At 40.7% G+C, this 25507-nt stretch overlaps 1 protein-coding gene across 10 annotated transcripts in view; it reads left to right on the top strand.

Annotated features, from left to right (window-relative positions):
* The window catches only part of kif1b (kinesin family member 1B), a 58457-nt gene continuing 32950 nt past the window's right edge, over window positions 1-25507 (top strand). For 3 of the 10 annotated variants that reach the window (XM_044350894.1, XM_044350892.1, XM_044350890.1), the window contains exons 1-12: window positions 2-287; window positions 1527-1680; window positions 18081-18157; window positions 18306-18485; window positions 19595-19660; window positions 20073-20251; window positions 20851-20962; window positions 21535-21612; window positions 21707-21772; window positions 22358-22433; window positions 22916-22994; window positions 23116-23258. In XM_044350894.1, coding sequence (XP_044206829.1) covers window positions 1575-1680; window positions 18081-18157; window positions 18306-18485; window positions 19595-19660; window positions 20073-20251; window positions 20851-20962; window positions 21535-21612; window positions 21707-21772; window positions 22358-22433; window positions 22916-22994; window positions 23116-23258 — 1162 coding nt within the window. In that variant the 5' untranslated portion in view covers window positions 2-287; window positions 1527-1574. Of the gene's footprint in view, window positions 288-1526; window positions 1681-18080; window positions 18158-18305; window positions 18486-19594; window positions 19661-20072; window positions 20252-20850; window positions 20963-21534; window positions 21613-21706; window positions 21773-22357; window positions 22434-22915; window positions 22995-23115; window positions 23259-24375; window positions 24418-25507 lie in introns of all 10 variants that reach the window. The other 7 variants (XM_044350896.1, XM_044350895.1, XM_044350889.1 and 4 more) reach the window with 5 other exon arrangements.

Below are 25507 nucleotides of genomic sequence, written 5' to 3'. Positions count from 1 at the left end.
TCAAGGCAATCCATCAATTCTTCTCTCCGCTTGTGTGCAGATAGACGTCCGCCTTTCATCTCTACTGGAAAATAAACTCGCCAAGGAGCCACCGGTTGCAATCACAGGTCCATCCGGTGGAGGATACCGCTATAATGGGTGTTTTTCACGAAAGTGGACTTTATAACAGTTTTCCTGCTCGCAGATTCTGATAGAAAAAAAACAACACATTTTGACGCCCGCTAGCTAACGTTAGTTCTCGCCGCCGTCCTATGGTGTCGGTGTTGTCGTGGTGAGAGTCTAAAAACGTGAGTATAAACGTTGAATTAAGTTGTTTATTTTTATTCTTAAATGTGTATAGTACAAGAGGTTGTTATTACAGATTAATTCCTGGTAGTTGTTGGTTGCTGGTGAGCAGTTGCCTGCATTAGTTAGCTAAGTTAGTCACTGACGGCAGCGTCTTTGGACCGGTACACAGTCCTGGTTCCGACAACAGTTTTAAAATCACATTTTACTTGAAAACTATACAACCGTAATTGTTCATTACCTCAGTATTTGTCTATGTTTGCAACTTAACGTTACGGCCATTTCCGTCAGACATATATCGGAGGTCAGTTCCGTCTCGCACCGCAGAGACTGAAGTCACAGCCGCTAACGTGGTTTGACGCTGTCTCACAATAATAAATAAAACAGTTAAATTAATGTTAAATTCCTTTAACCCTCCCATGCAAGGGTTCATCGGGGACAATGTGTCGAGTCTGTGCTGCTAAAATCAGCATGCAACTCCTCCTTGCACTGTTCCACAACATACAGCAGCGGAGGATTAGCCTACTTCCTCACATCGGTGAATTTAATATTGTTTAAAAAAAATTGGAAAATTTTAAGCTCTCGTTGTCTGCACGGAGTCAACACTGCTGGATGAAGCAGACAGGCCCAGCTCACTGTCCCGCTGTAGCCTACACCAAATAGGGTAGATAGAATTTCATGGGCGTATGCTTTAGCAAGTATGGCTGACTGCAAGGACATGGAAAAACATGAGATATTTGGCCTATGTAATCACGGGGCGCGGGATGTATAGCTATTAGTGATTGCAAACACACTGGAAAGTTCTGTCGTAATTAAAAAATGTATAGTTTGTTGTTTATGCGGCTTAATTATATGCAGTATTCATATTTTGTATCTAGCTAAAGCTAATTTCATATACACTACGGATTTATGATTTAAATGCATCACCTTGTATCCTTTATTCGGGGGTTTAATACAGTATGTGATTGGATGCTGTTTACAAAATATTTGCTTCAGTGGCTTAGGTCGGCCATATTTGTTGTAAGCTGTTATGACTGGAAATTGGGAGGGGGGGTGGACTTTCATTGTGTTTGATTTACATTTAATGATAGTGAGTTCTGCATTATTGCGTGCTTGCAGTTCAGATTTTTTTTTAAAAATCAGGAGATAAACACAGTCTTGCTTGTTTTGTTGTTTTTTTTGCACAGATATTCTTTTTACAAAGCAGATGCAAACAACTCTTTTTCTGTTTTTTCCTTTAGGAGGGACATACAACAAATCGTACTGGGACACAGTCCTATACTGCAAACATGTCTGGGGCGTCTGTAAAAGTCGCTGTTCGGGTTCGACCCTTCAACTCCAGGGAGACAAGCAAGGAGTCAAAATGTATCATTCAGATGCAAGGCAACACTACAAGTAAGTAGCCCACTGGCATGCACACACAAGGATGCACGCCATATCTTAAATTCCTGCAGGAATGTCTGCTGGGGGAAGTTTGGTATATCACACATGCTCCCGCGTGGTCTTCCTTCAGGGGTCTTAGCATAGAACAGCAGAATGAGCAAACTGAATAGTGGAACGGTTGGGGACAAACAGCCTGAAAGAGAATAAAAGGCTTACTGAGTGAAATTCCTCCTCCTCTGAAGGGGCCTGCATGCCTGAAGAGTTTCTATGTGAGAAACGCTGAGTTGGTTTATATTGGGACACCCAGGGGTCGCTACACAGCCTGGCCTGCCAACACCCCCAATTCATCAGAGCTTTATCACGCAGTTTTTGTTTTAGAATGGATATATGTGTTACTTTGTAGTTTATAGTTATGTTATCTTATAGTATAAACACAGACGAGATTGTAGAGGCATATAAAATGTTATGGCCTCAAGTTAAACATACACCAGATAATCTGCTTTTTATTTTGCCGCACATTTCACTAAATTTGAAGTGGCTGGAAGGCAAAGTGATGTTAAAGTTAGAAAGAGAAAGTAACGTTGAGTAAAAATGACCTTCATTTCTGTTAAGTTGAAGTTTCTGCAGATTTGTTTGTAATTTTTGTCACCTTTTAACGACATATTATTGGGTTCAGTGATTAAGAAGGCTGTTGTACAAATGCAATTAACATGCTTCCCAAAGCCTTTAGTTTAATGTGAAAATATTGGAAAATAGAGACGCAAAATTCCTTCAAATTTAAAATTGGAATAAGCTATATTCTAAAATCTAATTTTATAAGTCTAAAAACATATTGAACTTGTTTGTGTAAAACTGTGATGACACCCTGCTTGCATGCTGTCATTGTGGAATCTATGAAAATATATGAAAGGATATGAAATGATAGACAATAGCAGAGCAAGAGGAAGAAAGGAAGAGAAAACCCGAATGTGTTTTATAGTCTTGTGATTCAACCTGCTTACTTGTGACTGTGAGTCATCAGGTACTGTGAAGTGCTAGCGGCCTCATGCTGTATATCCCATTCCAGCTGACAGATGAACACAATCACCCTGATATTTACATGGAAACATTTACTTACCCAGTAACACAACAGCGTGTGATGTCAGGAACCTGTTCTTCCTGCAGGCTCTCCTATTTGCCTGGAGTTTTGTCTGTCAGTCTTTTCAGGCTCATCAGACTAAGCCTATATGAATCTTCCATAAGATCAAGTGTCCCTTCCAGTTATGGCTCACTTACTCTTTATCTTTTACACTCTACCAAAGAGAAGCTTTGTGTCAAATCCCTAGTATTTGTACTCCATATCCTTGGGTTTTCATTATGCCAATGTCACTCGGAGGTGCTGGAGGGTGACCCGTGGTTTGTAGCAGAACTGCAGTGGAATATGCAGTGTTTTGGGGGGTTAGTCAGTGCGTCTGTGAGCGAGGGAGAGGAGGAGGCTGCAGTACTGCCTACTCTACCTCCTATCACATGGGCAGATTGCAGAGCAGAAAGGAAGGCTGGCAGGCAGCCATACTCTCCCTTCATCAGGACTTCATTGCAGATGGTATGCTGAGAACGCTGTCTTATTAGGATGCTGAGAGGTTGAACGGTGGCTAGTGGCTCAAAACATGCACACGTTCATACATCCTGTCAAGATTATTTTACATGCAGTGTGAAAATCTGACCTTTCTGTAGTTTGCTGGATTTCCTCACATTTTATATCTATCACTGTTTACCATAGTCAGCCACTTTCAATTTTTAGTCTAAACAATTCAGCAGTGTTTCATTTGGGAAGCCAAGAGATGCCATACTGGTTAGGATTTTTGTGTGATTAAAGTATGTAACAGTAACAAGAGTCCTTGTTTGAATTTTAAAACAAAACTTCAAAGCAAACCAATGTCCAATTTTATCCCTTATGGTTGGTTTTCATTACTACCAAATGTGTATAATTATCTAATTCAGTTAAAAATTAAACCACATCAGCCAAAAACAGATGGACTTGTTTATTTGTTCCCCTATCAAAGGCAGTATATCCATGACTCATCACAACTTTATGTGATAATTCACAAAATATGCACCAATAGGCTTGAAAAGTGTAGTTTGCTTGATTATTAATCAGCTCATATTCTGCCACGACGAATTCCAATGGTGACAATTTCTCACATCAGAAAAAAGTGTCTCAAGCCACTACTGCAGCATAATAGACTTGTAATTTTTTAGTTTTCATACTTTGTCAAAATATGTTTTAATACACTTTTATGATCAGACGGTGGTGTATCCTCACCATGTCTGCGATAACCGTGTATTCCTATTATTTCATGGTGTTTTGCTGATGGCTAACATCAAAACGGGACTCGAGAGCTACTTGACAGAAATGGGATGTTTTTCTGGAGCTGCTTGGTCAGTTTGTAGGTGTTTGGCAGATGTGTGGATGAGGCCATGACACTCCCCTTATTGTTGTCACTCGCTCAAGGGCACATGTGTTGGGGTGTGCGCGTATGTCAACAACACAGAGAAAGAGAGAGCTCAGGGGCAAGGGCAGGATATGCCGTCTCCTCTCTCTCTCTCTCTCTCTCTCTCTCTCTGTGTCTCTCTCTCTCCTTTTCACCATGCATGGAGGGTTGTCAAGGATAGAGTGCAGGCAGAGGGGCAGCAAATTGATTATCCAGTGTGCAGGAAATGTGTCCAAGGCCTCTGCAGGCTGGCTGGAAACAAGTAAAGGCCTCTTTCAGTAGAAGCTCTTAAACATACCAGAGCTAATGTAATTATAAAGGGGTGACGCGATGGGCTGTTGCATTAGTTAGTGTTGGTGCTCCAAATGTTGAATAACACCAGGACACCCAAAGCTTGCCTTCATTACGAACCTGATGTGTTCTCCACATCAGTCTCTGTCTTGTTATGTAACCCGTGTTACTTGCTATGTTACCCCTCGGCTACTGAGCAGCCTCTCATGTATGTATGTATGTATGTTTGTATGGCCAAAGATGTTTGATAAATGTTGCACAGTGCATGCAGAGAATCAGACTCTTGTGTTATTTCAGAGCATAAGGTTGATTTTCATTGGAACAAACCAGCGTTCAGATCAATTCCTTCCATTATGGGAGATATCCAGTGTTAAGAATGGTATTTCTAATGCAATATCAGAAGATACCAGCCTACGCAATCCATGTTTTCCAGAGCTGGATGTCACACAATATCACTCCCTAAGCTAAGAGTAAACTAATTGACAAACTGATAGAACAAACTAAAGGTCAACATATCAATTAAACCTTCACCTTTCAGTTACAATTCTCCCGAGTGTCCTCTCACAATCAACTAAGTGGATGTTGACCTTACAAATCCCTGCAGGGAGGAATCAGCTGAGCCCTTGTGTCAGTTACACATAAGAGGAGGCTATCACCACAGCAGAAATGACAATGAACCCATCTCATATGAATGAATCGTGGTCATTGAGGAGAGAGCTGGCAGGACGAGTGGCGGAGTAAGGTGGGGAGCATGGGTTTGGATGAGGGATGGTCATCTTGCTGCTGAAGCTTCTGCAGACCTGATTAGGAGCAGTAATCCACAGGCTTTCTTCAGGTCACCATGCCCTGAGGCTGTAATCCCTGTGACCCTTGTAGGTGTACACATACACAGACACACCCACTCAGGGTGTTACATTCCTCATCGCCTCAGAGCAGCCTGTCATTCCAGACTGACCTCCTAATGAGGAGGGAGGACAGGCAGATGTCTGTATCTGTTATCAGCTCATGCTGTGTCACAGGACTGTCAGGCCTGAAACACAAATGTATGTTGCAGAGCTCAGTCGGTTTTCAACACCTACCTGTACTTTCTATGTAACAGAAAGTGGATTACACTGTCTTGAAATTCTGAAAGTTTTTTTTTTTTTTTTTTTTTTTTTACACACAAAGTTTACTTCTGTGAAACTTTTGCATAATTACACCCATAAAGAAACACTAATGTAACGAGTCATAGTGTGAGGATTGTATCTCATGTTCCTATCGCTGTCATATCTCCTGTGGTCTTTTTCTGTGCTGGGTAGTCAAGGCAACAGCAGCAGTTTTCTTCCGCTGCAAAAACATCCTGACTGAATGAATGCGAGTGTCATACTTCTTCCATGTACATTTCCTTCTTTATAACATCATGCTCTCTTGTTTGCTTTTGCACACAAGTGTGTTGCATTTCTGTCTTAACAACCCACTTAAGGTTTGGTCTAAGTGTCGCAAAGTGTTGTGTGATGCGGTTTGGCAGTTTTGAAATTGAATAGTAGACAGCAGTGGTTGTAATTGTTTGGGACAGTCTGGGTCAAGGTGTATGTCCGACACAATTTCCACAATATTTGATACAATTTGAATGACAAGTCTTAGTGTCAGGTTTTCTATAACTCTTCAGTTTGACAACTTGACTCTTTTCAATTTATTGATGATTGAAATCTTCACTGAAAATAAAACCGGCATAAGAGTATGTGTTAAGAATTAACAATTACTTTGGTGAAATCCTGTTCGAGCAATCAGTCCTGCAGTATTATGTGTATTGAGCTTTAAAATCCAGTAGTATTACTGATATTTACATTTCAAACAAATTGTCACACAGAACCACTGTGGCCTCTCAAGGGCTGCCCCCAACAAAAGATTTGCCTAGCCTAATATTCGTTAGTTCAAGCCATTAGTCAACTAGTCGTCGCATGTGTATGATATTAATTTCATTATTTAAATATATATATTTTGGGGGCATCAGAAAATGGTTTGAGTTTCAGGGTTGAGACAGAATATTAACACTGTGCTACGTTACAAAGAAATACAAAACTGTAATAATGAGCCTTTAAAATATCAATTTTACAAGCGCATGTACGAAGCGAGCCTCCTGTTAACAACAATGAATGTGTCGGCACAACCAGCGAGGAGACTGAGTTACCTCTTTCAGTCCCATGGGTCAGTTAGTTCCGTTAAATCATCCCATCTGTCATTTTAGAGGGTTTCCCTGCAGGAAATAGTCGAAGCTGACAGATATTTCCAGAGGAATCTATACTTCTGTTATCACAGCAGACAGGGTCACTGACTGAGTGATTGGTCGCCTCCACCGGGTTGTCGCCACGTGTCACCACTTTCCTGCATCCATCGCTTCAAATTAAAAGCCCTCTGGGGTTTCATACACAGTCCGGCCATACTAGGTTTTGACCTAATTTTGGCAAGGCGCAGCTCTGGCGTGGAGTTTGAGGTTTTTTTATTTATTTCTGCAACCAACCTACCAGTGAAAACTTGGTTGACTAAGACTCTTCTCATCGACTAACAGTCGGTCGACTACTAGGGGGCAGCTCTAAGCTGTTCCCATTGGTGAGGAAACTCTATCCATTCATTTGAAATGAATAACAAACCACAGTATGGCATTGCATATCAGGAGCAGGCTGAATGCAGGAATGTAGTTTACGTGGCAGAGGTCAGAAAAGGAAAGTGATAAATACCTTCTCTTACTTAATTATGGTTTCAGTTATTTAGCTGACCAAGCCAAAAGTTACGTTGACTGCGTTCAGTGTGCCAGTATTTTAAAATTAGTCTTGATGCCTCTCTGCTTTAGTGCTGAGTCAGTTTATTTAAAACAGTAACCCATGGCATCTAATTGTCAGACTGTAAAATATTTCTAGGTTAGCATGTTTGTAACAAATTTGCCTAAATTAGGCTCTTAAAGTCTATATAAATGAATCTAACAACAGTATGTTTCTTTAAAATCTAAAGTTTTTGCATTAAAACATCTGGAGACATCAGACATAGATTAAAAACCTAACAGTTGACCCAGCGATGATGTCACCATCAGGGTTTATAATGAGTGAATTTGTTGGCGTTGTCCCCCCTGTTAACATCATAGGGCCTGGGGATCAGCTCCAGATGTCTTTAAACAAAAGGTATTACTAATGATGAAAAGAAGGTCTGGAAAACCAGTGTCATGATCTCATGAGACCTGGTTTGCCACATTGTACGCTTATGTAGAAGATGACCGTCTGTCAGATCTGTGGCACATTTTTTTTTTACACAGGATCTCACATATTGTAGCATAGTAACTACAACGGTGAACAAGCATTAGTGATTCAGTATTGACTTAATGCCAAAGAATACGTCAGCTTAGCTTAATTTTGTTCACCTCCTTGTTTTTCAGCTCATTGTTTTTTAGCTCACTGTTAGTTCCAGCCTGTGATGGGGCTGAGCGGAAGCTGAGTGGAGCTGACTCGAGAGGGGGGAGGGGAGATGTAAAGGCAGCCACAGCAGCAGAGACAGTGAAAGTCGTGCACGAGCACTATTCACGTGTAGGACAGCGTGAGGCAGCATCACATACAGTCTCCCAGCTAAGGATGATAAGATTTTCAGTCATATTGGTGTAGGATAGGAAATGCATGATATTTATACACTTGAGCTGTAACTAAAGAAAAGGCAAAGCTATTATATTTGAGTCTGCTGATGTGTGGTCATTGTCCAGCAGTTTGTGCTTACACTGCAGAAAAGGCTGGTTGTTTTCATGATTTTTTTGTTGTTGTTGAAACAGGGAGGAATGGCATGAGATAATATTGCTAATTCTGTTTTACTTGATGTAGGAGTTTTCTACAGAAAAGCATTGCTATCTTAAAAAAAGATAAAGCTTATTGGCAGCACAGAACCCTTCAGAAAAAACACCAAGGACGGATGCTTGTATGAGGCTGTTCCTAGATGGCTTTGCTTCGATTGGCCGCTGGACTCCAGACCAAACAAATCCATTAATGTTAGTAATACAACCAGAGATAAAAGGCCAACTCCCTGCCCTCCCTCACATTACAAGGTGGAACAACACAATGCGAAATTAGTCGCCCAGCCAAATCCTAAAATGTGTCCCAGTTTTACAGCGGCACCCGATCAATTGAAGGGTGGTAGAGATTGTCTGTACAACAAAAGGGTCACTTGCCCATTTTGTGCACAGATGAGGGGGAATTAGGAATGTTTGTGCGCGTCTGTGTGTGCCCACACATCTTTTTGTGTGTGTGTGTGTGGACAGGGCAATAGGAAGTGAGGAAATAAGGGATGTAGTTGGGCCATAAAGTATGTTAACATGCAATTAAATGTCATCCAAACAAAAAGTCCCAGCTGAAAGATACCTGCACCAGGCATATTAGTATAATGAGATTTAATTTTCTTTTAGAAGACTCTATGCAACCATTCACTTGAGTCTGACTTGCTAACCAAGTTCATACTCAGTTTGGGTCTGTGTGGCCGAATACAGATCTCCAGCTCGATGATGCAAGCAGTGGGATAAATGGCAGATAATGGTGTGTTTGTTTTGAGGTTATGGCACTCCTGGCTTTCTCCTCTTACCTACACTTTGGTTCACTGCCTGAGTTGGGTGAAATGGCTGGACTTTCCCACATTCAAGAAAGTGAATGTGTTTTTTAGTTTTTTTGTGCCCAAAACCGACACTGCTCTCTCTTTCCAGACTGTATTGTTTGGTTTCCTCCCACAGTCTGAGGGCTGAATTCAGAGGCAAACTAGAGAGCTTTGCAGTCCAGGCACGGGTAGCTTGGTGGTGGGCATGATGCTTACTTTGTATTATTCATGAGTAAGAAGTAGAGAGTTTGGCTGTATAATATTTTTGAAACCTTACTGAATAAGATGAGAGAGCTGACCTTCAATCTGGTTGGCTCATGCTGCTGTTGAAGACTGTGCAGCTAATTGAGATCAGTAGTACACACGCAGACAAACAGTTTCACGCATCATAACTGTCCTTCAGAGAAAATACTAGATAAAAGGTGTTAGTCATCTGACGTTAGCTTGAGGCATCAGTCAGTGTTTATCCTTTGTTTTATTGGCTTCACAGAACTTGTCAAACCAGTGGCGTTGCTTCTTCTTATCATATCTTTTTTTTTTTTTTTTAAGATGGGGGATATTACAAAAAGATGTGAGAATTTCACAGATTCATGTGTCAGAGTTGTTTTCATGATGTCATAATGCTTACATAAAGCCAGAAAGCATTTAAAGAGAGACTTCAGTCTCAGAGTGGAGGCTAGTTGAGGAAATCCAGGTCACTGCTCTGTAAAATGGGCGCCTGTGGTGAACAGTGAATGTAAGGGGCTCTGTATTTCCCTTGTCTGCACACTGTTGTCCAACCACTCTGCCTGGATCACATGATGATCTGCATGTAGTTAAGAGACAATTTCGGGACACTGTTCAGTCATGATGCAAGATGTTAAAATCATAATAATAATTTAGTTTATTTCTACTTTCAGTTCTCTTTTTAGGAATGAGAGCTCTTGCCTTTGACCTACTGTATGCTGATGGACAGTTTAACCAGCATTGGCTGATATTTGGAAAGGTTATCCGGGACAAGGCACTAATTTTAAAGTGACAAATTGCTGGTGTTGGAATCAGCATTCCTCCAGCGGCAGATAAGTTTTATTACTGTTCTCATTGCAGGCTGATAATTTTATGCCGGCTTATTCATGGTGATGCTATTCGTTTATTAGTACAGTTACCGATGATGTTGGTAACCAAGGTTGGGCTGAGAAGAAACTTTTCCAAAATACAAACTTTCTAAGAAGTGCTTTATTTTTAATCCTTTACAGTTTTTGATGCATGCAGAAACACTCAAGTTTTTGTATGAAGTTGACACAGGCGAGTTTGAATTGTCAATAGATTAAGTGCTATTTTTAAACTGGAAAATTCCAGACTTGTCTAAAGCTGTGGATGCATTACTATAGCTTTCCATGACACAGGATGTGTTTGGAAAGACCTCTGACCTTTGAGACAGCACCTGCAAGGAGGAGAATATCCTTCTTGGACCTGATCCATGAGAAACATTGCCTCTTTGAGCTGCGAAAACAGCTGAAAACTCTGAGGATCCTGCATCATCGTGTTAATATTAACATTTAGGTGAAAACAACAAACATGTTCATTAAACAAGTTCACACTTTGGCGAGACGCACCCGGCATTAGACTTGCGAGCCACTGGAATGTCATTTAGAGATTTCTTGTAATTTCAGCTCTGATTTCAATCCTGTGTGCTTTTTATGTTTTAACCCCCCCATGTCATCACCTGAGAGGATGCCTGATATCCCTCGCTCTTTGTTGTAGTTCTGTGTTTGTTTAGCTTCTGAATGGAGTCCTGCTGGCTTGGCATGTTTTCTCTGTCTGGTGGTTTCTAGAAGCCTCTCTTTAGTCTCTGTTATCCTGGACTCAGTAAGCCTGCGTGAGCTGCTAATATCAAAAGGCACTCGCAGTCCTCGCTAGCTATCAGTGTCTGTGGGCTGGCAGCAATGTATGGTTTGGCTATGAGTTCAGCGGAAAAGGTTGGGCGGCTGAAATCTGTCCATTCCTTCCTGTCACTGACAGTCTGTCGGCATGCAAAGCACTAGCTGCCATCTGCTGCTGTATAAATAGACAGTAGTCAGAGCTGGAACAGCTGGCACATGGACCAGGACTGCACCCTTTCCCACTGCTTTCCAGCTAGACAGGCAAACCCACCTAAAGCCATAACCTTTTTTTTCACTTTTTGGCATGGAGTCGGTAAAACTAAACCGCACTTACTAGAACAATCCTGAACAAACCTCTGATTTTCAGGTTATTAGACAAAGCCTATTTGTGTGTATAAATGCACTTATTTAACCTTGTTAATTTCAATTTTTAGATGTTTTGAAATTATTTAAACGTCATGTTAACAAGAAATCCAGCTTCCTGAATTGGAGAGAAATCCTGTTGTCAAATAAAGCGTATGTGCATAACCAAAAAGACATCCACTCCCAGTATATTACTTGTCTTTTCACTGCAACTATCACTCCAAATGCTCTGAGAAAATAGGCAGGTGGCAGGGACTAAATCTGATTGCCAACCAGCTGCATTAAAACGTTTAATTGCAGTGCGTGTAAACACACTGATTTCCTGCCCAAACCAGATTTCTTCAATTAACCTGGTTTCTTGTGTGCATGTAAACACAGTCACTGAATTAATTAAATCTCTAAAGTTTTTTAAATAATAATAGAAAGATGAACATTTTTTCAATGCAGTCCAGTTGCTTTTAAAGTTTAATTTACATTTAGCTAACGTCAGACACTTTCCGACAGAAACATTGATTTTCTTTTTTTCTAAATGTGGCAATATTTTTTTCTAAAAGGGGAGGGGGAGGGGGGGTTAGGGGTGGGGGGTGTAAGGCAGTGTGAAAAGGGTCATTGTGATAGAGGGGACTGGGCACATAAAGCCTTGTCATAACAGATTACCTAACATGTTTTGCAGGCTCTGTTGTCAACTGCAATACCCCGTATTCAGTGCATTGTTCTGGTGTCTTCCTGTGCTTTTTTCCCCTCTCCTCTCTCTCAGTGGAAAGAGAAAAATGACGTGATCAAACTTTTAAGTAGAAATAGGGGAGAATGCATTGCCTTTCTTTACAGTTGCAGTAATTACTTTGATCTAGTGGCCCATCTAATGAAATAAAAATGTGATCTTAAAATAAATAGAAAGTTTGTTGCAGTCTTTTGAAAATGATGTGTCTGTGTCAGTGATGGTGATGTGGATTCTGGTGTGAAAGGGGCCCGTCTGTGGCTAGATGAACTCGGAAAGTTCCAGGCTTTTTTGGCAAGAGTACCCGACAGAGAAGTATTGCTGTGTGGATATTTTTTAATTAAAGGCTACATGGCATCTCCTTGACCTGACGTGAAAGTGCACTGTATCTAAAGGAGTAATCAAGATACCACATGTTAGTTTCTGTTTTGGAGTTGTTGTACGTCCTGTGTTGTGGCTGCGACAAGCTCAGCTGTTAGTCGAATGTGCACAGCAGTGCTCAGAGACTACTTTTAGCTCTCAGCTTTGAGCTGCATCCAGTGACAACTCTGTCACCTGTGCTGCAGCCCCGGCAACCGAGCCATCACACACTCTCTTCCAAAGATACTGGATACAACACGCAGAGCATTTCTGTGTGCGTGTGTGTGTGTGTGTGTGCTCCATACAGTCTTTATGCTCCCTATGTAAGGCTGAACAGCCATGTTAGTGTTACTGTGGTGCTGCTCAAACCATCGGCTCATGTCGACAGCTGCTTTGCTTCACCACACATGCACAAAGTGTGACACAGGTGTGCAGTTGTAATATTTTATAGACATATATAGCTTTAGAGCTGTAGAAATGGGCACATCAGCTGTTGGGCGGTTAAGTAACAATATAAATCCTGTATAAACAGTATACACTATATATTTACAACCCCACTTCTTATGTTATTATTTTTGACCATGTACGCTGAAGTTTGCACATGCAGGAACTGCACTGCAGCCTCTCATGAGCTACTGTGATTAGTGCCTGTGATGCTTTACCACACAACAGGAACCGCATGGGGAAATGTGTCACTTGCCTTAGTGACCCATTTGGAGGTTTCTTAATCATGCAACTGAAAAATTAAGCAGATTAAACAACAGTGAAAGTCTTTAATTGCAGCTCTAATCTAAGCTAGTGTTAGTCCATTTTAATATGAGATAACTTGACTTCATTCAGAGCTACTTTTTCTCTGACCTACAGCTCATAGGTCTCCTTGGTGGAGTATCACGTTATTTGGAAGATGAACACACCTTTGCTGTAGATTTTCCATCCAGTCTGTTACAATCATTCTAAACTGTTCAGGTCCATTACCGCCTTTAGGCTTGTCGCCCAAAATGAAAAAACAACAAAAACGATGATAAATCATAATCTATTTTAATTGATTGAATTCTCTCATGACAAAATGATCATACAGTACAGTACAGTAGGTCCACTTGTCTGATACCTTATATGTTAAGTGCATATGGTTGATGCAATTTGGTGCTAAAACAACACTTTAATTTAGTGGAAAATGACTGTAATCTTATGAGTGAATTAAATGCAATAATATTCTTCAGTTACATCACACCGCTGCCCACATGCACACACACCTCAGGGATGCTATTAAAATTCCTCATTCCTGCTGAAAGAAGCACATGTGGTAATAACAATTCTGCACAGATATTAATTCTCTGAATGCTTGGATTCACCTTAGCAGTTCATTTATTTGTTTTCATTTTTATTTTTTTTCATATACATTTATTTAATGCCCTCATCTCCTTCCTGTTATCCTGGACAGTCATCAATCAGCTTGAATTAACAGCTAGCAGGATCCATAGAGGGTTACTGAAAGACAGAGGCAGATATACATTCAGCCATTTTAGTCCCTGCTTGTCTGCTAGACTCAGGTGAATGGGGCTAGCTTTTAGTCCCCATCTGGTGCTCGGAGACCTCCTAACAACCTAATTACTGGGGGTGTCTCTGCTTTCCTGGCCGGATTATGGGCCCCATGTTGACTACTGGAGCACAAAATGTCTGCCGGCTACAACCAGCTGAGTGATGTTCTTTGGATAGCAGGATGTGGTTAGTTAACTGGTATCCACCCTGCCTTGAAATGGAGAGCTCCTGTGGAGAAGCCGGCATCCTATCGGTCCTATATACTGCACAACGGGGGAACTGAAAATGCAGAGCTGTGGCATTTTGGGAAAATAAACATCTGACGTGCCCTCACATGCCACCCAGTAGCTCGTCTGTTCACTGAACATGGGCGTTCTCTATCTGAATGAATTTCTCTATGTTGAGAGAATCGTGTCTCCTGCAGTGTCTCCCACACAAGATTTGCATACCATCAGTTTATGTTATGTAAATTTAGTGTTGTTTGATGGCCAGATGATGACACAGTAATGATTAGACAGTCCTCTGTGTCACTCTTTTATCGATAATGTTGAATTTCTGACCTTGTGTCTGAGGACATTGCGTTTAGTGTTTCCTGGTACGCAGCCAATCAATGCATACCTTCTGTGTCACCAAGAGAAGTGCCTCAGTGCTCAAAAGGTTGTTTATTTTTAAATGATTAACTGTTTGTCTTTTTATATATTCCTGTTATTAGATTTTCCAAATAAAAAGTATCTAAAAGCTTTTTGTCAAGTAAAAGTTGTTTCTGGTATTGCATATGGAGTCTGACATGATAAGTAGCTTAATCTCTTACGAATCCTACAGTTTCTCACACAGTGATTTTTTGCATGTTTCAGGGTTTTTAAATGATTAGAATCCTGAAATCACATGTTTGATAAATAATCAATAAACCTGTGTTTAAGTTACTCTATATAATTTCTACAAAGCCAGAATGGGGAATGCTTGAGGAGAGAGAAAACAGAACGCAATGTGCCGCATCCTCCCCTTGTGTGCCAAGTTGAGGTTGTTATGGCAACCAGAATCTGGTCCTATACCTGTTGCCATGGTTGAGAAAGACAGAGTGATGACGTTGTTTATTAGGCAGCAGAATGCGTCTGCCATTTTAAGTACACGATGTGACTCTGGTGGGAATATTTACTATAAATGGAAAGCAGAGGAATTCCTCATTGACATCCTGGTTTGTGACTATTAATACATGCACCCGTGCTCACATAGATAAGTGTGATGCACATGTGCAGGTGTAAAAAAGTGAAGTGAGTCACACTCTGGCAGTATATGGGGCACTCCTGTCAGATTTACTTCATCTCAGATGGCGGGGATAAAACCCACCTCCCTATGCATCACTCTTCAACATAAAGATGCTACAGTTTGACTTTAGATGTGTGTGTGATGACGTGGGGTGGATACACTGTATATGAGAAACAAACGATATATTCATTCTTTCACATAGAGTACAAATAATAAGAAATTGGACTACACACACATCCCCGTTGCCATATCTGTTCCTTACTGGGAGATGGCAGATGTTATCTTGGTTACAGCTCCATTTGTGTGGTAGTTTGTTTCATCCGTGCCCTCAATACACTATTTGTAGACTTACATGAGAGATCCTCTCTTATGACGCACTGGCAGGACCACATGGGTGAGGTAGCTATCTGTTCTGAGAGCAGTGAAGTGGGCAAAGACGTCTATGCCACGTCGTGAGCATGATTCACCCTCAGGAGTTGAACAGTCTCCCACTAGCTGATGCCATGTTGCTTTGCTTTGCTTAGATACATTTTTTACACCCCTACATCGTCTCTCATCTATGACAAGATCTGAATCAGGGACGTTGACAGACTCGGTAAAGAATAGAAAGCTCACATCATGTCTTGTCTTGCCAGAACACACCTGTGATTCCCAGTAAGGCTAGTTTGTCTCTGTCAGTTTCCTGGCCTGTCATGAGCACACATGTGGCACTGTCTCATCATCATTCTGTTTTTACCGCTAAGGTGCCTCGTTGGCACTGAATCAGAGCTTAGGCTGCCCCCTTGTTAATAGCCACTGTAGATTGTTCCAGGAAAGGCGAACAGGGGCACTGGTAACGTAAATCCCCCTTCGTTTCTTTCTGCCCTGGCTCCAATTTCTCTTTGGAGGCAGGTCAAAGGTGAAATTGGGCTTTATTTAGCCACCTGTCTCACTGTATCCTCTTCCAGTGCCCAAAATGGAAGCTGCTGCTCTACCAGTGCACCTTAACCTGTTTGAAGATCGTAGGGGGTGCACACAGATGCATTGTTTTTACCTGTGCTAGGCTGTGGCTACCTGAGTTTTAGTGCAACGGCAGCTGCTATAATCATCACATATTTAGCATGAAGCAGTTAGTGTTCTGGTTTCTAAGGACACGTTGTGCTTTTCTGTCAGCATGTGACCCACGGAGGGCGATATGCAATCCCCGTCTCTCCACATCTCCTGCATTATTGATAAGTGTGCTGAAATCCTCTGAACACATAAGGCACTCTGCCGGGGACATCTTGATGCAAAAGCCTCTCAAGCACCCTCATGTCGAGGAGCCAGACCTGCCTTTAATTTGCCCATTAGCGAAGCACAGAATTTGCATGAAACCAAGATAATTACTGCTTTGTAGCTCTCACTGGAGATTTGTTTGGAAAGAGTGAAATGCTCTCAATACACAGATTAGTATTGCACCTACTAAGATACAGATGCAGTTTTTCCTTTCGTACTGCCTTTTGGTTTCTATTGTTGCTCTGTTTGGATTGTTGCTAGGTCTTTGTGCACACCCGTTACTTTTAGTCTCTCAAACCTTTTTTTTTTTTTTTTTCACTCGCCTGTTTCTCGTTCCTACCTCACCACCTCCCCCCCTTAGTTCTAATGGTGAAGCTATGCGTTTGTCTGTTTGGCCTTAGCAAACTCTCTGCACTGACCCCAACACATGGCAGCTTTAGTCAATAAAAGTGCAGTTTTTCTTATAAGGGGATTAACAATTGGGGTACCGATATCTACAAATATCCTGCAGTAAATTCTTAATCTCCTCCTCTCTCTCTGTCACATATCCAGTGCAGTGTGGAACGCTTGAACACTAGTCCCAGGGGTACCAGCAAGCATGGTTGAGAGGGATGAAATGCCAGGCATGGCTGCAGATTCTTGTTCATTAAGAAATGTCTGTGTGGCCATAGGGAACGGTCGGGTGTGCGGAAATATTGTGTCACCATGCCTTTTTCAGATACAACAGGTGAAGATTGTTTAGTAGGCGTAATCGACATGTGTTATGACTCAACCTCTTTATTGTTCATGTTCTTGCTGTGTTATTAGTGCATGTGATTTAATCAAAACACTGATTAAAGATGACGTGTTTGGTGAAACTTGCTGTGGTTCTCAAAAAAGCCAACAGCTCATAATCCGTCACTGGTTCATGTGACTTTCAGTTCCAAATATATCACTGATGGTGCTCTTGATTGCAGAACAGGATCTTGGGAGATCCACTTTTTGCCAACTAGGATAAAAATAATTTATATAAATTGAGCGCATGACTGTATCTGTTTAAGTAATTATTTGTGAAATGAAGGACTAGAAGAATTACATAAATGAAGCACACATAAATTAGGGATGTAAGTTTGATGTTTAAAAACATTTATGTAATCAGCTTCCCTGACTTTTTTAAGAGTGAGATGAAGCAAGTGTGCAAGCAAGAGATAATGTGCCAGCAAAGGGAAAAAAAAAAAAAAGGAAACTGGAACCGAAACGTTTTTAAAGCAGAAAAAGGACACATTCAGTAGGCACAAAGGCAGTAGGTTTGCAAAGAAAACACCAGGCCAACTGCCATAGCATCAGGTATTCGTGGATAATCTCTGTTCTCATTTGAGAAGTGCTAAGCCAAAGCACCTACTGTCATTTGAATCACTTGTGTTTTTAAATTTGACTAAGTAATGAACCAGTGTTGCAGTCAGAATTCCCAGCCATCATTCAAAGTCACTGTACACTTGCTGCTTTCTTACTTTAGGTGCTGTGATGTCGTCAGAGTGAAATAATAAAAATCTTCATTCAGTAAATTGAGTCACTGACGTTTCACAAATTAATTAACTTTAGGAAGCCCTTAAAATGAAAATACAAGAACGTGGGAGTAGTTGTTGTCTCATATTCACATTCAAACCAGATGTTATCAACCATGTTACTAATTTTGTTTCCCCTCCACAGCTATTCTCAACCCCAAAGCCCCAAAGGAACCAGCAAAGACCTTCAGTTTTGATTATTCCTACTGGTCGCACACTACGGTGAGCTTTAACATTTTCCAGTGTCCAGCATAATGGCCAATAAGAAATATAAGATATAAATATACTTATTCATATATTGCCAATTTGAAATATCTTGAGTTTATTGAAATTCTGTACATTTTAAGTCATTTCTCTGTCTTTCCCACAGCCGGAAGACCCCAGCTTTGCATCACAGAACCTTGTATACAATGACATTGGCAAGGAAATGCTGCAGCATGCTTTTGAGGGCTACAACGTCTGCATCTTTGCTTATGGCCAGACAGGAGCTGGCAAATCCTACACCATGATGGGCAAGCAGGAGGAGGGGCAGGAGGGAATAATTCCCATGGTTTGTTCTACAATACAACTTTCTGATTTTAGCCTGACTGCAGAGATTAAGACAGACTTTGTCCTTTGTATTTTAAGTACTGGCTGTGCTTTCGTCATTCCCTCCTGTCATAATTCTAAACCAAATCAATCCACCACAGAAATATTGAGACTGCAAGTCGACTAAAGAGAATTTTTTTTACCTTTGTTGTAATGAGATAGCCCTTTGTCTTCAGGAAATTTCGGATTGCTTAATATCCTTGTCCTCATTGATCTCAGTTCAGCATTTCACATAGTCAGACAGCTATTTGGGTCCTTCCCTGTCTTATGTTACACCTCCTGGTTTAGGGACACGGGGATAGACAGGGTGACATGGGCCAGATTGAAACCCAGGAAGCAATATTAACATGGTACATGTGCCACCAGCGCCCAGCATGAATTATATTTATTCTTTTGAAATGTGACTAAATGCCAGTGATTTGTTATACAAAGTGTAGTTTTTATGATGTTAATTTGGACCTTTTTCATCTATATATATATACACACTATAATGGCATTTGTATATGCAAGTTTTCAGAGTGTGACCTAGACTTGGTATCAAAGGTGACCCCTCCCCACCCCCCATCATCTCTATGCTGATGACTCCAAACTCTATATAAATCTTCTCTCACAATCTGTCTTCTGGAAACTAAATTGTGGATGAAAACTACTTCAAGAATAACGTAGTAAAAACTATCTGTCCCCTAAAATTAAGGACAAAATCATTGATCCTGCCTTTGTGGGGCTTTCTACAGCTAAGATTCAACACGAATGGAAACTATAGTCCAATCCCTCCTCCAAAACAATGTCAAAATCTGTCTTGTCAAAAATGTTCCTACAATGTTTTTGTCTTTTGTCTCATTCTAGCAGCTATAGTGTATGTTACTCGATAATAACCACCAAGTGTTAAATCTCATGTCTAGATTTTATGGTTGCCTGTTTTATTGCTAAATAATTTTCTATATATGCAAATGAATGGATTGTTAGTATTTTGTTTATGGGGTCCACAGATCTCCTCTCTATTCATCCTCCCTTTAACCTCTGCACATGCTGTTAATGTGCACTAAAATGTCTTCTTTCTCTGCCTCTCAGCTCTGTGAAGATCTATTTGAGAAAATCAATGACAACAAAGAAGAGGACCTCTCCTACTCAGTAGAGGTGAGTCTCAGACTTCTTTGGCATCTGTAATCCCCATTCTCAACTCCTGCCTCTGATTCTTGTGTTGGCTCGTCTCTAATGAACTGTTCCTAGTCTTCTCCTACGAGTGTCTCTGGCAATAGTCAGGTATCAATCACATGCTGGCTGAAGCTTCAGAGATGCTGGTTTGCCTCTGCACATTCCTTCCCATTATTTAGTTAAATTGCACATTTTTTCTCAAACTGAAAAATAAATGAAAGTCTCACAGAGCAAATGATTCTAATGTGAGTCTAATAGTTAAAAATGAACAAATATCCTACACATAAATATACCTACATCATTATGATCTGTAATATATTATTTTGCATTCAGCTTCATCTTACTGCTTGTTTCACTGCAGCACGTGAACTGATATTCTGCTACTCGCTACTAGGTCGCTTACATGGAGATCTACTGTGAGCGTGTGCGAGATTTGCTCAACCCCAAGAACAAAGGGAACCTGCGAGTGCGAGAACATCCTCTACTCGGCCCCTACGTGGAGGACCTCTCCAAACTAGCTGTCACCTCCTACACAGACATCGCTGACCTAATGGATGCAGGCAATAAGGCCAGGTGAGCCAAGCTTGACCGTCAGTGTTGTTCAAGGAACGGCTAGTTACTGTACATTCAGAACACCAGAACCCTGCTTATCTAGAGGTTTTAATAAAACCGTAAGTCCATTATGACCTGGATGACTGAGACTCCTTAGAAATAGAACCTTTCTCTAATTGCAGGTAGTATTTCTCATTAAAATATGTGTATATACTTCAGTGCATGCAATTTGTGCGCGGGCGTGTGTGTGTGTGTGTGTGTCACGAGAGCTCCTGTGGGGAGGAGTAAACCCTGCCTTAATCTTCCTGTGCTGACTCAGAAGGCTTATTTCTAGAACATGGCGTGTAAAGCCCGTATCTCCCCTGTGACTATCCCTCTGAGTACGCCTATGTATTTGTGTTTGGTGTCCTCACAGTATTATCCACCTCCGCCACACAAAATAATCCCTTAGACTCAATTCACCCTAATAGGCGTAAAACCCAGCGATGATAGCTCAAGTAATAGCCAAGACCATGAATTTAGTGTTAATAATACTGAGTAATTTAAAAGAAAAGTGATTAAAGTACTCAGAAAATGTCTAATATCCATATTGTTTTCTGTTTCGTTTTGTCAACATACAGAACTGTGGCTGCCACCAACATGAATGAGACCAGCAGCAGGTCTCACGCTGTTTTCACCATCGTCTTCACACAGAGGAGACACGACAGCGAGACAGACCTTTCCACAGAAAAGGTCAGCAGACAAGACAGACAGCCTACCTTCTGATTCTTTAATTGGACTGTGAAGCACAGATTGTGATTATGATTCCATGCTGTTGGGAGCGCATTTCTTCATACTGGTTTTTATTTAGAGCCCATTTATAAAGTTTGTCTATATATAGTTTCGCCAAGATGTCTCCTATGGTTCTTTAAGTTTATGGTGATGGGGGAAGGAAGAAGAAAGCCATTTTAGATTTGACTTGTAGCGTTTCCTCTGACTGTGGAGAGACAAAGACCTCTGTGTTATTGTAAACACAATGCCTATTGTCTTTAACCACTCTATCAGATTTTAGTGCCTAGCTGCATCTCACTCGACAGTAATGTTGAAATGTTAAGAATGTTTACACTTCCTATGCATGTGACTTTGAAAGATTTTAGATGTTTTAGTTTGTTTTGGTTTCTGAAAATATCTTGAACTTAGTATTCGGTACTTAGTATGCAGTCATTATCGTTTCAGTAGTATTCTCATCTGTTCCCAGTTTGTTATTCAAATATAAATTATTCATAAACTTTATGGAATTTAAAATGTATTTCCTCCCTCTTCAGGTCAGTAAAATTAGTCTGGTAGACTTGGCAGGGAGTGAACGAGCAGATTCCACTGGCGCTAAAGGTACCAGGCTAAAGGTAAGACTCCCGTTATTACTGAGACCCAGCAACAATATAAACAGTTAGAAACTTGGATCAACTTGAATAAAATTTTTTTCATCTGCGGTTGCAGGAAGGAGCAAACATCAATAAATCCCTCACCACATTAGGAAAGGTTATCTCCGCCTTGGCCGAAGTGGTGAGTGTTCTATGTCCATTTCTATTTCTTTTTTTTTTTCTCTATCCTTCTCCTCCTCCTCTTGAGCCTTTTCTCTTACCCTCTACAACTTGACCTTGTCCTCTCAAGGAATTAATATTTGTAGCCTGGCATGCTGTAATGTCTTGTCTGTTTTCTCTTCTCTTGTCCTTGCAATGCCTGCTTATACAGGATAACTGTACCAGCAAGGTAAACCCTTTGACAGCTCAACCACTAACCTCTGACTCTTCCCATGAGCCAGATTTGACAGCCCTTTGCCATGTGCATTGTTAACGTTGTTGCACAGTGTTCTGCCACAACAATTTTTTATCATTTTTATCAAGTGCTGTGCATTTAGGCATCATGCACAATAATGCCAACATTTCTTGCACATGAGCAAAAGGGCATCAAATCAAGCCTCTACTCATTTTACCTGATCACTTGTCCCTTACATACATATAAGGTTTTTGCTATGGTACATCATATTGTCCAGTCTTACCTGCCATCACTAATTTTCAGTGTTTAAACAGAAAGCCTTACAGCAGCATTTTTTTCTAGCCAGCCAAATTAATATTTGGTTTATTGCAGAGCAAGAAGAAGAAGAAGAGCGACTTCATCCCGTACAGAGACTCAGTTCTGACATGGCTGCTGAGGGAGAACCTCGGTATGAACATTAATATTGTTTGATAAACATCCTTTGCCGGTGGAATTTATGTATGTATACTGTGTAGCAAAATCCTTATACCCTGATAGCAGGAAAAATTGAACCATCTGTATCCTGTATTACGGAGGAAGGGGGGATTAAAAAAAATAGAGCTAGTGTACATTACTCTCTGCTAATTTAAGCAGAACACTGTCAGCAGACTGTATTTCAACTTAACTAGACAAGCACACCCATCTGCTTATTTCAGACACGTAAAGCAAGCAGAGTGTACAGTTATCTTCAATCTAAGCTGTCACGTGTTCTAAGTAGCAGTTCAGTGGAATAAATAAGCGTTTTAAAGTGCAGTGGAAATCCTGTTTTATTTTTAAATAAATCTAATACTGATCTATCTTGTTTAGGTCCATATATATTATGTCAGACAAATGATCTTTTACGCACATTGTCACATAATTCACCTCTTTCCTGATCTTTGATAATCACAGGTGGAAACTCCAGAACAGCTATGGTAGCTGCCCTCAGTCCTGCAGATATCAACTATGACGAAACTCTCAGCACACTGCGGTAAGGTTTCCATCCAGGGTGTAGATAATGGCTTACAAATGAATCCCAGTTAATTGTTTTCATTACAGTTTATCTCAATTTTCAAAACCCCCTTACAAATAGAGTCTATTTTTATTTTTAGCTATGCTGACCGAGCTAAGAACATCAAATGCAATGCTGTCATCAATGAGGATCCCAACAATAAGCTGGTGCGTGATTTGAAGGACGAAGTGGCTCGACTGAAGGAGCTGCTCCGTGCCCAGGGCCTGGGAGACATCCTGGACAGTGAGTTTTATGCTATCACAGCAGGCCATATCTGCAGCCGCGCAGCATCTACCTCCTCTCTCAGGGCCAAGCACAAACTGGCAACATTTTCTGTCTTCTTCATTGTCTCATTTCTTTCATCCATTCAGCTTTGTTTCCATTGCAGTGCCTGTACTTGTGCCTAGTATAAAACTAAAAAGACTTCAACAGCTTTTTGAAATCTATTTACCTCTATACTGGATTATTTTGCCTGTTTACAAAGTGAAATGTATAATGTGTATTTTGTAATATGTATAATATGTACTATATAACACTAAATGCATAGAATAGTTAAAGAGTATTTCTAAATCACTTAATGAAAGTTCATATGGTCACATGTGGCTAACTGTGACTGACAACACAAATGGTAGTTTAAAGCTACATTAAAATATCACACTTCATTTGCTGTACACAAGAGTAATGGCTCATAGCCTAGTCAATTAGAGACATAATACACTCGTTAATAACTTCTAATATCTGTTCTGATTAATAACCTGACTACTTGCTAATGCCTGCTTAGATCTAGCCCCAGTTTGTTCCTCTCATGTATTAGCTTGTTTGAGTCATGGAGCAAAGCATCCTTAAAAGAAATAAATACTTGGCGATGTTTGAAGATTTTTGAAATACCTTTAGGACAGCAGTAAGTTCTGGGTTTTTCAAAGATTCTTCTAACCATCTGGATGGAAACATATTCTGTGCGCCGCATGATAAAAAAAATTTCTAACCCTTTTCCCAAATTACGACTCTGTTTCTACCATCTCTGTTTGGATTAAGAAACAGATTCTGGAAATACCTTCAGAAAAACAATAAGTGTTGTTATACAACCTTCTGGGTTTTTCAAACATTGCAGTGTATTTATCTTTTAGAGAAATAGATTCTTAACTCTGTGACTTGAATGTAACTTTAGAGACACAAACTGGAGCTAGCTTAGATCATGCCTAATGACATGGCACTTCATTTAAGAAGTCAATCCATGCCATTTCTTCTCATCCTCGTTATCATTCTCATTCTTCTCACTAAGAAATGTCTGTAACCTTTTCCTTCCATTCTACTGGTGCTGACCTCTGACCCTTCTCATCTTTTCCTGCTTCCCCCCCAGTTGATCCTATGGGGGATGATTGCCCGGGAAGTGGAGTCAAATGTGTGTATATGTGTGGTAGTCATGCATTGTCTATCACTATTTGCGCTATTGATAATAGCTAACATTGCTTATGCCCCCCATTACCTATATATGAAATCTGCTACCAGCTTTGCATGTAAATGCTAAAAAAAAAGCTAAAGCTTTATAGTATGAGAAATGCAAGGCTTCCATAGGTGTGCTGATCTGGCGAGGGTTAGCATGCTAGTAGGTTAGCTTGCTTTGCGCTTGTGTTCCTGTTATTTTTCATAATGATGGGGGTGAGGCAGCTATTTGCAAGCTCAAATCCAACTATCACAAGTTAATATTGGAGTATCCCTTTTAGAAACATTACTTTTAGACTAGCTCGTCCGTCTCCCCCACCCCCAACTCACCTGCATCGTTTTCTTACCATGTCAGCCTTTAACTCTCTCAAGCTTCTTTTCTTGCCAGCTGTCTTCCTGTTCATTTTCTTTTGTTTTACTAATCATCCGCTGCAGGTGACAATGCTCAAAGCCTTAGAGTGCAACTTCTCAGTTCTCAAACTGAGGCTCAGAGCTACAGACAGAAAGGTGCATAATTTAAAATTTCTAAGTAGCCACATCAGAGGTGTATATATACAGAGTTGACCAACTTGGTGTGTTATGATAGTTTGTATTGAATAGTTAGTTTGCTAGTGCACTCTCTGCTATTCTCACAAATCCCTAACTCATCTCCTCTCCTGCCCTGTCCTATAATAGTCTTACTGCTCCTAAACTGTGAGGTGATCCTGACCAAAAGTAGATGTTCACCTTTTGCGTCTCTTATCCCACAGACCGTGTACAAGTAAAGTCAAATGGCTCCATCAGTGGGCCTTGATGCATTCCCTTTTTTGGAGATAAGAAAAGCCTATATTTCCCGTGTCAGCAACCGTTCTCATTTTTATTTCCAAAGTGTCAGCACCTCCTAAAATCATTTAAAGTCTACTTCTATTGGCCATTCATTTTTAGTTTGGTTTTTAACGGACACAGTGTCTGTTACCTCAGATGTCCTTGAGGCCATTAGATTGACATGAGCTGCCTGACCTTTACAGAGGCTGCTGTGGCTCTGTTATGGTGTGTGTGTGTGTGTGTGT

This window comes from Thunnus albacares, chromosome 5, assembly GCF_914725855.1.
Source record: "Thunnus albacares chromosome 5, fThuAlb1.1, whole genome shotgun sequence".
Taxonomy (NCBI): Eukaryota; Metazoa; Chordata; class Actinopteri; order Scombriformes; family Scombridae; genus Thunnus; species Thunnus albacares.
The sequence above is the reverse complement of the archived record's forward strand: the minus strand, read 5'-3'. Positions and strand labels throughout refer to the sequence as shown.